A 12,389-nucleotide genomic window follows, 5' to 3' on the forward strand; every position below is an offset into this window, starting at 1 on the left:
TTCCGGTGAGATAAAAAAGCTGGGAAGGATCCTCAAGTGCATCAAATATCTTGATGCCAGATAGATGTCAACAAGACCATCCTTCGCAGGTTTCGATTTAGTGACGACTTCAGTAAAGTTAATGGTGCTCCCGCTGATGGCGCTGCTTCTTGTACAGGCAATCGAATGCCAGATGTATCAGGCGTGCTCTTGGAGAGTCTCTCGATGGTTTAACATGAAGTTGTGGGACTACTACCCTTCTTCTAAATCTTCCCACAATGTTCACCTTTCCGAATCTGGGTCTTCTGCCATCGCCAGACGACGTATCTCTCTCCAAGAGTGTAGAAATTTCGTCTGCAGTCCAGGTCGGGACCTCCAGGGTAGTAGAGAAGATGCCGTCCTGCGATAACAACTGCTGACCAAGACGAACAGCCTGACAAGAAGTCTCTTTGACTGAACGAACGGAAGAATATGCTTGAGATCGCCTGTACTTCTGGTATCGCAGCTGCGTACTGTCTTGGGGCGACAAGGACGATTTGACTTTCTGAAGGCTTTTCGCGCAATCTCTTCTCTTCTCGCATGGTGTTAGATAGAAGCCGTCAAAAGCTGAAATCATATTGACGTGGATGTCGACGTAGCACGGGATTTGTGCTAACTTCTGGGGCAACGATTCAGCCGTCTTCGACGCATGGCTTCATTTCATTTGAATCTTCGGGCGTTGATTGTGTAGATGATTCGACATGCATCATTTCTAAGACGCAGACGCAGACGCAGACGCAGGTACTTCTGCCGCCGCCGCTGCGTCTTCGTCACTCTTCTCTGCCGCAGGAGTCTTGTCCTTCGTAGCATCACTAACAGGCTGCTGATCCGGAAGTGGAAAACTCAAATGCCTCCAGTCCTCAATCTCCTCAATAATGCACTTCAGCCTGTCGCGGACACTCTCCACCGCGTACGACCCCAGAAGCAACCTCAGCGGCGGAAACGAGCAATGCCCCAACTGCCAGACCAGCTCCGCAGCCTTGACTGCGCTGACAGGCTGCTTGTCGCCCAGCCATTGCAGCATGCGTTTGGCATGTGCGGCAGGCGAAGTGGGCGTGCGATACGGCTCGCTCGTCGGCTTGATGAAGAAATGGCCATAGGCAGGCAGCGGAGCGCCCAGATGATTCTCGTCGCCTGCGGTTCCAGGCCTGCCCGGAGACAGCGGGTTGGTGACATCGTCACGCCGGATATGACCCGGTTCGACCAGCGTGCCTTTGATGTTGAAGCTGTCGACCTCGTAGAGCATGCTCTCCATCAGCCCTTCCACCGCGTACTTGGAGGCGCAGTAGGGCCCTAAGCCCGGCACGCCCAGGGCTCCCGACGTAGAGCTAAAGATGAGATATCGTCCGGCCCTCCTCTCGCGGAAATACGGCAGAGAGAGCTGGATAATGTTCAACGTCCCCATGAAGTTCGTCTCGAATTGATTTCGGACATCGAAATCGTCCTGATCTTCGCACGCCCCGATGACGCCGTAGCCCGAGCAATTGGCGATAATGTCAATGCGGCCGAAATGTGCGATCGTCTTGTCGATAACCTCCCGCACGGTTTCCCTCGCCCGTACGTCGCATAGCAGTCCCAAACAATTCTCGTTCTCGGCCTGCATCTTCTGCATGGATTCGTAGCTATTCTCGAACGTGCGGCCGACAGCGGCGACGAGATCGTTGTGGATGAGCGCAGCCTTGACGAGGGAGCGGCCCATGTGGCCGGTAGCGCCAAATATCTAGGAATTGACCGTGTCAGACATCTGAGAAGCGAATTAATTCGTTAAGTTGTTGCTGACTTACCAACCATACGAGCTGTTTGGGAGGATTCTGCGGGCCGGGGGGGTCGGTGGTCGAAGGGAGCTGCACCCGGGTGTCTCGTGCGGCAGAGGACGGAGAAAGAGCATTTGCGGTTTTTGGAGGACTACTGAAGGTATCCATTGTGCAAACTGCCCTCTAGGAGTTGAACCCGAGAGGAGAACGATTGAGAAGTGAGAGCAGCTGACAACAAAGGTCCTTTTCTCCGCACGATGGTGGGGGATCCGGGGAGGTTCCACCGGACGCCAATTCTTGCCGCAGTATGTAGTATACACATCAGTAAAGCCCTACTCTACAGGTATAAAAAAGACAGAGAAAATACTACCATCAGCAATATTACAGATCAATTCATATAAATATCTGCTAGCCCTACAAGATGGCTTCCTATTTATTAATATAACCACCAACGCCTATTCTTCAATCCCAATGAAACTATGATCGTCCGATTTCTCTCCGTAATCGACCTGCTGGCGTCGATGGAGACGGTTCAGGCCAATTGCCCACAGCATCATCCACTTCCTCCAGGAATGTCGTGCTATTATGGATGGTAGTCGCCCCTAGAACAACGCGCACACCCGGCGAGCTGGCGTTGACTTGAGCAACCGTTTTGGCTTCTTCGTATGTAGCACCGCCCACCATGAAGATGATAATGTCCTGGGGTTTGTCTCTCGTGTGTCCACCGCCCTCGAGGAAGGGGTACTGCAACTCTTTCAGTTTCCCCTTGATCAGGTTCTGCAATGTCGCTTCCAGTCGGGGCGAATGTTGCGTGTAGACGTTCTCGACGCCTTTCAGGCCTTTGAAGCGATCTCGGGCGCCTGAAAAGAATCCTGTCGACTCGAACAGATCGGAGAAGCCACCGGCCACAGGAGGAGCCTGCAGCGAATGGTGATATGCCAATAGCTTCGGAATAATATTAATTTTATGTCGAGGCACGCCACCGGCAGTGGTGAGCAGGTCGAGCAAGAGAGGGAGCGAGTTGGATGGTTGTTTCTCGTAGCGAATGGCGTACAGGGCTACCAGACGGATCTTGTTCTCAGCAGGAACAGTCGGCATTGGGATTATCCTTTGTAGAGCCTAATGACGGTCAATCCGAGACTCTTACAGTGATAAGGTGGGTTGGCTTACTCGAAGATCACTGGCATGATTATCATTACATGCCAGACTCTGCTCCAACTCGCTCACGTCCAGAAGGTTATCCTCGCCTACCCTCCGACTCAGTTCACTCACCAGAGTGACATGCTTGCTGACGTTGCCCGAGAGCTTGCGGAATTCGGGGTAATCCTCCACAAAGCGCTTCATATCCGCAATCGACTCGATGCTCATGTTGCTCTTCGTCTTCACCTGGTACTGTTCGACGTATTCCTTGATATTGCTGCCCAGATCGCCGAAGTTTTGGTACATGTTCTTCTTAAAGAACGGATCCTGATCCTGGGATAACACGATCTCCTTCAGCTCTGGCCGGATCTCGGGCACGTCTCTCAAGTCCACCCTTCCATTGTTGATGCCGATGAGCTCATGGACCATGGCCTGATAGGTCCATTGTGTAAGGAGCGGCGTGATGGGGTCGTCGCGACGGTCGAGAATGAGAAGGATCGGAGGAGTATCGGTCTTCCTGAAGTTGAACAGCTGCTCTTCCTGGGTCAGCTGGTAGCGGATCTCTGTAGCCAGCTTCTTGGCCATCAAGCTGTTTTTCTCGTATCGGATCAACGGGTTCTTCTTCAGCGCCAGCAGCATGGCGATGATGCCCTCTGTCGTCCTCTGCAGCGCGTCGCTGTTCCAGAGGTCGGGGCTGTGGCTCCATATCCGCTGCTTTGGATACCCCAGGCCCAGCGAACACAGATCGGGATTGATGACCACAAAGTCGGCGAAGTGTTCCTGCACCGCACGTACTACTTCGTGGTCATCAGCCTCGGCCAGCCGCTCGAGGGCGGACTTGCGGATGATGTTGCTGAAGTAGAGGTAGTATTCGCCGTACTTGGGATCTCGGAGCTCATCGATCAGGAATTGGATGGAATCCGGCGAGGGCCGCACGAAGCAGAGACATCGCAGATGTCGCATCTTCTCGCGCGACTGGTTGTCTAGTCGGTCGATCAGGTAGACCTCGTGGTTGAGCAGGGCGGACTGGGTGATGGCGGTCGAGACGATGGGGACCTGCGAGCAGCCGTCAGCACGCGCGCTGTCAACTCAGCAGAACGCATCGCCCACTGTCTCACTATCAAGAAGCAGGATCTTCATCTTGGCAGAAGATGAGCCTGGCGTGGACGCGTCCCCGACCGACACCATCCGGGTGATATACCCAGAGACGGCGGCCACGACGTCCATGGTGGTGGTGGTGGAAGCTGGATGCGCCCACGAAGCCCGGAGGGCGGTGACGAGGGGACTTCCTCGCTAACAAGGCAGTCGTTCTGAGTCCCACTGATTATTCCTGATTCCTGTTTGAAGGAGATGGAGGCGATGTGTGGAGATCGGCGAGGGCGTTGAAGGAAGCCGATCGGTTGGCGTTAGAGCCAGCGAACTAACTGTCTACATCGCCGACCGCAGGCACATGATGGAATAGCTTCTTCTGCGTGGTTGATGCCCCGCTGACCTTGAAATTTTATTTACCCACTCTCTTCCCTTTATTTTTTATTTAAAATATTAATATTCTCTAGACCTCTTCCTCTTCTTGTTTTTCTTCTTCCTGAATGTCGGCCTTCTGATCACACCGCCGCACGCTCTGCGGCTGCATCACAATGCTGCCTTACGTCAACACACGTGTGTCCAGCTGGTATTTTCTTACAGAATAGCAACTAACTTGTCTCTAGCTTTCTCCTATCTTGCTGACCTGACAGGAGCCTCTGTCGACGAGTGTAAGTCCTCGAAAGTCCAAAAAGGCAATAAAAAAAAGGAAAGTGTCCACTAACTACTGCCAGTAAAGCTTGTTGCGTCATTCCTGTTGTCGTACCCTTTGGCGGCCATCCTCAAACGAATTCCGGACGCGCAACCATGGAAGAAGAACGCATTCATCGTGGCCGTGTCCATCTTCTACCTGGTCGGACTGTTTGATCTGTGGGACGGCGTGCGCACATTGCTCTACAGCGCGGCGGGAACGTATGCGATCGCCTACTATGTGGACGGCTCGCTGATGCCCTGGATCGGGTTTGTCTTCCTGATGGGACACATGTCGGTGAACCATATTTACCGACAGATTGTCAATGATGCGTCGGTGGTCGACATTACTGGCGCACAGATGGTGCTGGTCATGAAGCTGTCCGCATTCTGCTGGAACGTCCACGACGGTCGGCTGCCGCAGAGCGAGCTCTCGGATGCGCAAAAGTACGCCGCCATCACCGAGTTCCCGAGCATTCTCGACTTCGCGGGTTATGTTCTCTTCTTCCCGTCGCTGTTCGCGGGGCCTGCTTTTGAATACGTCGACTACCGTCGCTGGATTGAGACTACCCTGTTTGAAGTGCCTCCAGGGACGGATCCGTCCAAGATCCCGCCAACACGGAAGAAGCGCAAGATCCCACGAAGCGGACGGCCGGCGCTGAAAAAGATGATCATCGGGTTGTTGTGGATTTTGGCTTTCATCAAGCTGGGTCCGATCTATCATGTCAACACTGTCCTCAGCGAGGAATTCATGAAGTACTCTCTCCCCCGGCGGATTTGGATGCTGCACATGGTCGGATTTGTCGCGCGATTCAAGTATTACGGCGTTTGGGCGCTTACAGAGGGTGCCTGTATCTTGTCAGGCCTTGGGTATAACGGATTCGACCCGAAGACAGGCAAGGTGTTCTGGGATCGGCTGGAGAACGTCAACCCGTGGGGGCTCGAGACGGCGCAGAATGTCCGTGGCTATGTGGAGAATTGGAACAAGAACACGAACCACTGGCTGCGGAATTACATCTATCTGCGAGTGACGCCCAAGGGGAAGAAGCCTGGTTTCCGCGCGAGCTTGGCGACCTTTTCGACGAGTGCATTCTGGCACGGCTTTTACCCGGGATACTATCTGACTTTTGTTCTGGCGTCATTTGTGCAGACAGTTGCGAAGAGTACGAACCTCCTTTCGTTTCCTTTTTTTTATTTCTTCTGACATCAGCAGACTTCCGCCGCCATGTGCGACCCTTTTTCCTCACACCAGACGGCACCAAGCCCACTCCCTTGAAGCCATACTACGATTTCGTCAGCTGGTTCACAACGCAACTCATCATGTCCTTCACCGTAGCACCATTCCTGATCCTCTATTTCAACGACACGATCCACGTCTGGGCACACGTGTACTTCTACGGGATTTTCGCCGTCGCCGGCGCCATGATCTTCTTCGCCACTCCAGCCAAGGCCTTCCTGATCCGACAGTTGCAGAAACGCAACCGGCCTCGGGTGCCGCGGGCGGTCTCTGACCGCAGAGAGCCCGTCTCCCAGCCGATGCTCGGCCTGCCAGGCGATCCTTCGAAGGAGGTCGAAGACGCGGTAAGAGAGATCACGCAGGAGATCGAGGAGATGCGGAAGAATGGGAGTACGGTGGCGATGCCGAATGCGCAGGAGCTGAAGGCGCTTGTGGAGGAGAAATTGGGGAGGAAGATGTAAACAACATTCTCGAGAAGAAACGTTTCTGGTCAGCAGTGAGACGTTCCGTTGTCGCCTCATGACGATGCAAGTACAATTCGCATGATTTTATTTATTTTTTCAAATAGATCGACCATTCACCAATTTACAACGGAGGAGAAGAGACACCCTGCTGCTGGTATCTAAGCAGTATAGAGCTCTAACTCCGGTTTCGGGTTTCTTCTCTTTTGTTAATTTAATTCCATACCATCACCAAACTGATCATGTCATGTCAACCTTTCACGTTGAAGTCAGAAGCATCTGATTTCTATATATATACCGTATGATTCTGGCATTACAGTGTCTCTCGTGTACATACATACATATATGGACTCATCCGTTCGGGCTATTGCCTGAGATATTAGATGACTAATAGAGATAAGAGGTTCGAGTTTCTTTTTTTTATTAATTAATTTAATTTTAATAATACCACCAGACCAAATCAAAGCAAACTACTCTCTCTACTCAAATCATATTGTATATTATAATCATTTGTCTATCAACCTTTTCTCAGTGAGTATTAATTAAACTTTAGTCATAAGTCATATTAATAATCTTATTATCATGGTCATAATCACATCACTATATATATTGTCCAGCATCTGATTTCTGATCTGGTTTCATATATATGTGATTCTGGTATTATGTATGGTCGTCTGTCTGTCTCTCTTGTGTACTGTATGTACTGTCCATACATATGGATAGATACTCATACTCATCTGTTTGGGTTATTGTATGAGATATTAATTAGATCTAATTAATGGAGATAGATAGAGGTTCGAGTTTCTGTAGCTTTCTTTCTTCCTTCCTTTCTTTCTTTTCAGTTTAGTCCTGTCTTGAATCACTATTATCGTGTTGCAGTGCCTATGTCTAAACTTAGACATTATATTATTGTCAAGGGAAACGAAACGAGAAGATGACTGGATTTTGATTAGAACTACCACCACTCCTGGGATGTATGAGTATGACATGAAAGAAAATAGTAATGATTAGTAGAAAAAGATGAATAAAAAAAGAAAGGGAGAGCGAGAAAAATAGGCTGATTTTAAGCCCCTAAAATTTAATTGTAATTGATAGGGCCAGTTTAGCTTCTTCTTCTTCTTCTTCTTCTTCTTCTTCTTCTTCTTCTTCTTCTTCTTCTTCTTCTTCTTCTTCTTCNTTCCTTTCAAAGATCTTGGGTAGTTATTTAAATGCTTGGTTTTATGGGTGTTACTAACGATGACTATAACTTAGGACTCCTAAGTACTAACAATTCCAGTTAATAGAGATAAGAGTTTTCTGTGGCTTTCTTTCATTTTAGTTTTGATGCTGTCTTGAACAATATTATGTTACAGAGCCTATATATATATATCCTTAAGGCATTATATAGCCAGATTATATCTACTTATAACCTAATGTCCCTCAAAAGCTGTCAATAAAGACCAATAAAAACGATTGAATTTGGAACTCCTAAACATAAAGGAACAACACTGATTTAGAAGAGATCAAGGAAAGTGAGAAAAAAAAAACAGGCTGTTTTTATTTTAAGCCCACCAAAAAAAAATCAATATGGCTGATTTAGCTTCTTCTTCTTCATCTTCCCATCTCCTTTCTTTGAAAGGTCTTGGGTATTTAATTTAAATGCTTGGTTTATGGGTTTTTGATCACTATGTATGTACAAACATATGACTCATAAGCGCTGAGAATTCTGGTTAACAAATAGAGATAAGAGTTTTCTGTAGTTTTTTTTTTTAAAAAAAATCTGGTCCTATCTTTCATGACTCGTTTGCATGATATACTTAGGTTGCATGGCTGGATTGTATTCACTAACAACGGAACTCACTTAAGCGATACCTAGGTATATCATACAAATATGTAAGTACATATATACAACCGACAGAGACAAAAGGCACTCGAACTCCCGTCCATATCTGTCGACTACGTCCCTTCCTTCACACGTGATCGCTCTCACTCATAACCTGAATAGGGCTAGCTACAGCAGCCTCGCAGCAAGCCACTCCTTCAACGCCCTTCCCTGCTGCGTCTCCGTCTTGATGCCGATAACAGGATTGAAAATGGGCGCAACGTGGCCTTCATGAATGCCTTTGACGAGGGTGCTGTTGGGGACGGCTGACTGCACGAGCACATATACCAGTCAGTATGTACGTCTATACATACGTATTAAGCTAGTCGCATCTCCCTCAGGAGATGGAAAAATACCGGATAAAGGGTAAAGGGTAAAGAGTGACAGCATACCTTGAATTTTTCATAAAACGCCTCCACAGCAGACAGCAACACCTCATCCCCACCAACAAGAAACAGCACGTCTTTCACCTTCGTCCTGGCTCCATCCCACCATTCCACTGGCGCCAGGAGCGGCTGGTTCCACGCATCCCCCGGCTTACCGCCCAGGTACGCTGCTGCCCATCGCTCGCCTTGCGGCTTGCCCGTAAGGTCCTTGTACCGATTCATCGCTTCGGAAGGGAAGTCTGTTCGGAACGTTACCCATGCGCCCAGCGTGAATACACCGGCGAGTGGCTGCTGCTGCGGCAGGGGGAGGGGCTCGATCTCCGGGTGCGGATGACTCAGATGCAAAAGCACAGCCAGCGCGAGGTTCCCTCCGGCAGAGTCGCCGCCGAGGAAGATACTCGAAGGCGATCGGTCAGGCTGCGTGGTGAGGATGTGTCGGAGGGCCTCGACGGATTGGCGCAGCTGTGTGGGATAGGATGCGTGGGGGGTGAGGGTGTAGCCGAGGAAGAAGAACGCGAGTCTATCCTTGCCGTCATTCGGGCCCTGCTGCGTCTGCTGCGCCTTGTTGAACTCGTCAACGATCCGGGCGTAGAAGTTGAAATGCAGCTTGTCTGCGGGGAGCTGGAAGCCTCCTCCTGCGATCATTCATCATCAACGTTAGGCACGTGTCATACTTTCTCTGCAGAGAGAAACAGAAACAAAAAGCGAGTCCGTGTATATGGATATATGGATACAAACCATGATAATAAACAACAACATTCCTCGCATCCTTCCTCCCAACCCAGAAACCCTTTGCCCCGTGATCAAGGGTCACAATCTCAGGCTCAAAGCCCCTCTTTTGCGCAACCTGCTCATACGCCTTTGCTGTTGGGGCGCCTAGGTACCTGACAGCATCAGATCAATCAGCCTTTTACCCTAAAAAAAATCATCCATAGATCTCCAGCCTCCGGGATTATATATTAGGTGTATATGGGTGCTTGCTTACTGCGCCTCCTTCCAACTCGTCCTCCTACTAAACTCCCTAATCACGGCATGGCCGACGTGCACCCGATAAGACTTTGCGCCCGACACGCCGCGGAAGATCCCCGCGATGCACTGGTAGATTATTGACCCCAGCGTGATGAATATCTTCCGGAAGAGGGTGAGTTTCTCAAGGAGGGTGAGGCGGGGTGGGTAGTTGTAGTCGTAGCCTGCGACTCGCAGGTCTTGGTCTTGGTCTTCTTTGGACTGCGTGGGCATGGTTGTGGTGGTGGTGTTTTTGTTTCTGCTTCTGTTTTGTTGTTGGTTTTGGTTCTGGGGTTGGGTTTGGGTTTGCTGGATTCGATATTGACAGTCAATCAGTCAATCAGTTCGATCGACGATATCGAATTCGTCCCCCCTTCTTTTTTTTCCCCTCTTTATTCTCTTTGCATATGCAAGAGCCTTTTTACATGAAATTGAAATTACGCTATGCATCCCTAATAATACCCACTACTTACTAGGTAGGTTCCCCGCACACTAAGGACTCCGTACTCCGTACCTTAGGTACCAGGGGTCCAGGACCAGGACCAGGACTACTACCAAGGTAGGCATTATTAGCCAATAATAGCAAATCAATCCATTTTTTTTTCTAAAAAAAAAAAGTTCTTAAAGTTAGGAGTAGGTCCGAGTACCTTGCATACGGCCGATCCGTTCCTCGGTACGGAGTAATTACTTTTTCCTCGCTTTCGTGCTATGGCCGTCCTCTCCGTCCCTTGAATTCAGTCCAAGCTGATTCCATCACTATCAACTATCAACTGTCAACTACCTACCTAGTTGGGCTCACTTGATGTACTGTAGTGAATTATAGTGAATTATTTAATTTTAGTTCAGAGTCAGTAACAGTGATATTGCAAAAAAGAAAAAAACACTGCGGAGTACGAGTAACAATCTACAGAAACAAGGGAATCGTAGCATGATAGTAGGGAACTCAAATTCATCCCCAGCAAGACCATGGGACACGGTAGTTATGAACCTTGCTACAACTACCTAGGTAGGTACCTATGCAGCCCATCTATCGTCCGATTATGCTGTCCAAAACCTCCAATGAACTTCAGAATTAGATACAGCAAATTATGATAATAATATACCAAGAAGCAAACGACAAATTTATGCCAACCAGTAACATTCGTTCAGGGCGTTGAGAAGTCGTTGACATGACGGCCAAAAGACGTGTACCTGCCATCATCGTATATATGTACATACACAGAGACATAAATTCGCATAATAGTCGTACGGAGGAATGAAGACAAGGCAAAGCGCAAAGCAGACGTCAGAGTGAGACACCGCTGCAGCGGCGGTGCAACAGACGGTAAAAGTACACAACGAAAGAGAGATGCTCGAGGTGCTGGATGCAGAGGTAAAGAAGAGTCCACACTCTTCTGATGGAAGAGAACATCACCATGTTGGCGAGTATGCTAAGTTGTAAAAGATCGAGTCATAGATGCGGGTCAACGAGCATCAAATCGAACATGAAATGGTCTATCTGCTTTTGCTGCCTGAATAAAGTTTATGCTTGTCGGTAGTCGTAACTCATCAAGTGTCATCATCCATGGATTGAAGCCGATAAGGCTCGGAGCGGCCCTAGTAGAAGCCCATCGTCGTCCCCACCACAGCCAGGGTGACCTGGACGAGAGGTCAGTTTCATGTCATATTGCCTATGACTGCACTCACGATAACGGCGACGATCGCCATGCCAACCGGAATCATCACTCGGTTCACGTTCCTCCACCACCGTGCGTTTTGGTACCGCCTCTCTTCGAATTCTCGAATTCGAGTCTCAACGCACGGTCCAACGACCGCCTCTTCATCCGCGACAGGTTTCGGCGGAAGAGGGAGGAAAGCGGCGATGAGCCAAGCTAGAAGCAATCAGTATGGACGACGACACAGAAATCCCAGTTCAGTACTTACCCAGTGGAAATACAAATCCCAAGCAGAATGAGTAGATCTGAACATTCCTGCGTCCGAATAATGGCTCCCTGGTAGAATCTAACGACGGCGCCGTCCACGTGTTTCGCGGGTTCTGCTCACTCTTGTCTGGATGAAGATGCGGTGACCACCTGGGCATCCGATCGGACGGTAGCCGTTCAGTGACCTCGCCCGACTGCTGAATTTCTCCCTTCCAGTGGCTGCGAGGATCAGCCGGGTGGTCGAGAATCAACCGCGGCGGATTTCCACTATCCTCACGCGGACGGGTCCGTGGTCGTGATACCGAGGCGGGAACCTGGCTGATGTACCGCACGGGCGAGGCCGGTCGAGAAGCTGTTGAGGGCCGGCTATCGAGGAAAGTGAGCCCCGAATTCTGCAGACTCCGCCAGTTGCCGCTATAGTACAGCCGCACCCAGTTCGGAAGCGTGTTGAGAACGATACTTGAGCTGGAGCTGGAGCCCGGACGCCTCAGGCTTCGCACACTGTTCGATCGCGAGGCCGAAGAGTTGCTGTCGAGAAAGGCGGAGGGAATATGACGCAAGGAGGACTGCGGCAGATTCGATAAGCTGTCGAGGTGCTCGTCGCCAGACGACTCGTCCACAATCCAGATCGTCGATGCAGTTTTGCTGCGCAAGTGGCCTTTTTCTCGCTTGCCAACCAGCTCCCTACTGGTGCTCGCGGATGGCGCACTCTGTTTGCGTTCTTCCGACCACTGCGATGGCACCGTGGACAGGCGAGGATTCCAGCGCCCGGATCGGTCCGTCATGGCTCGCGCCGGACGTTGCAGGGTGGATTCCGCATATGAACAAGACG

General features: G+C 50.0%; 6 protein-coding genes across 6 annotated transcripts; 1 reads left to right on the plus strand and 5 right to left on the minus strand.

The window, feature by feature from the left end:
* Positions 1 to 118: 118 nt before the first annotated feature.
* On the minus strand, positions 119 to 595 carry VTN77DRAFT_7190 (uncharacterized protein; the record flags this gene model as incomplete). Its single annotated transcript, XM_069423552.1, has 1 exon — positions 119 to 595. The coding sequence occupies one exon, from the start codon at positions 593 to 595 to the stop codon at positions 119 to 121; it is 477 nt and encodes a 158-aa protein (XP_069275547.1).
* A 135-nt stretch (positions 596 to 730) lies between these two features.
* Positions 731 to 1,940, minus strand: VTN77DRAFT_7191 (uncharacterized protein; the record flags this gene model as incomplete). The annotated part of the gene is made up of 2 exons (XM_069423553.1): positions 731 to 1,738; positions 1,803 to 1,940. 2 exons carry the CDS (start codon positions 1,938 to 1,940, stop codon positions 731 to 733), a joined length of 1,146 nt encoding a protein of 381 aa, XP_069275548.1.
* Positions 1,941 to 2,249: 309 nt separating this feature from the next.
* Positions 2,250 to 4,139, minus strand: VTN77DRAFT_7192 (uncharacterized protein; the record flags this gene model as incomplete). Its single annotated transcript, XM_069423554.1, has 3 exons — positions 2,250 to 2,891; positions 2,943 to 3,968; positions 4,023 to 4,139. The coding sequence occupies 3 exons, from the start codon at positions 4,137 to 4,139 to the stop codon at positions 2,250 to 2,252; spliced, it is 1,785 nt and encodes a 594-aa protein (XP_069275549.1).
* Positions 4,140 to 4,549: 410 nt separating this feature from the next.
* On the plus strand, positions 4,550 to 6,383 carry VTN77DRAFT_7193 (uncharacterized protein; the record flags this gene model as incomplete). The annotated part of the gene is made up of 4 exons (XM_069423555.1): positions 4,550 to 4,571; positions 4,622 to 4,666; positions 4,730 to 5,848; positions 5,899 to 6,383. The coding sequence occupies 4 exons, from the start codon at positions 4,550 to 4,552 to the stop codon at positions 6,381 to 6,383; spliced, it is 1,671 nt and encodes a 556-aa protein (XP_069275550.1).
* Positions 6,384 to 8,373: 1,990 nt separating this feature from the next.
* On the minus strand, positions 8,374 to 9,869 carry VTN77DRAFT_7194 (uncharacterized protein; the record flags this gene model as incomplete). The annotated part of the gene is made up of 4 exons (XM_069423556.1): positions 8,374 to 8,514; positions 8,637 to 9,265; positions 9,369 to 9,514; positions 9,616 to 9,869. The coding sequence occupies 4 exons, from the start codon at positions 9,867 to 9,869 to the stop codon at positions 8,374 to 8,376; spliced, it is 1,170 nt and encodes a 389-aa protein (XP_069275551.1).
* A 1,362-nt stretch (positions 9,870 to 11,231) lies between these two features.
* On the minus strand, positions 11,232 to 12,342 carry VTN77DRAFT_7195 (uncharacterized protein; the record flags this gene model as incomplete). The annotated part of the gene is made up of 3 exons (XM_069423557.1): positions 11,232 to 11,273; positions 11,322 to 11,506; positions 11,559 to 12,342. 3 exons carry the CDS (start codon positions 12,340 to 12,342, stop codon positions 11,232 to 11,234), a joined length of 1,011 nt encoding a protein of 336 aa, XP_069275552.1.
* Positions 12,343 to 12,389: the final 47 nt, after the last annotated feature.

Source organism: Rasamsonia byssochlamydoides (genome assembly GCF_041956645.1).
Source record: "Rasamsonia byssochlamydoides strain NRRL 3658 unplaced genomic scaffold VTN77scaffold_58, whole genome shotgun sequence".
NCBI lineage: Eukaryota > Fungi > Ascomycota > Eurotiomycetes > Eurotiales > Trichocomaceae > Rasamsonia > Rasamsonia byssochlamydoides.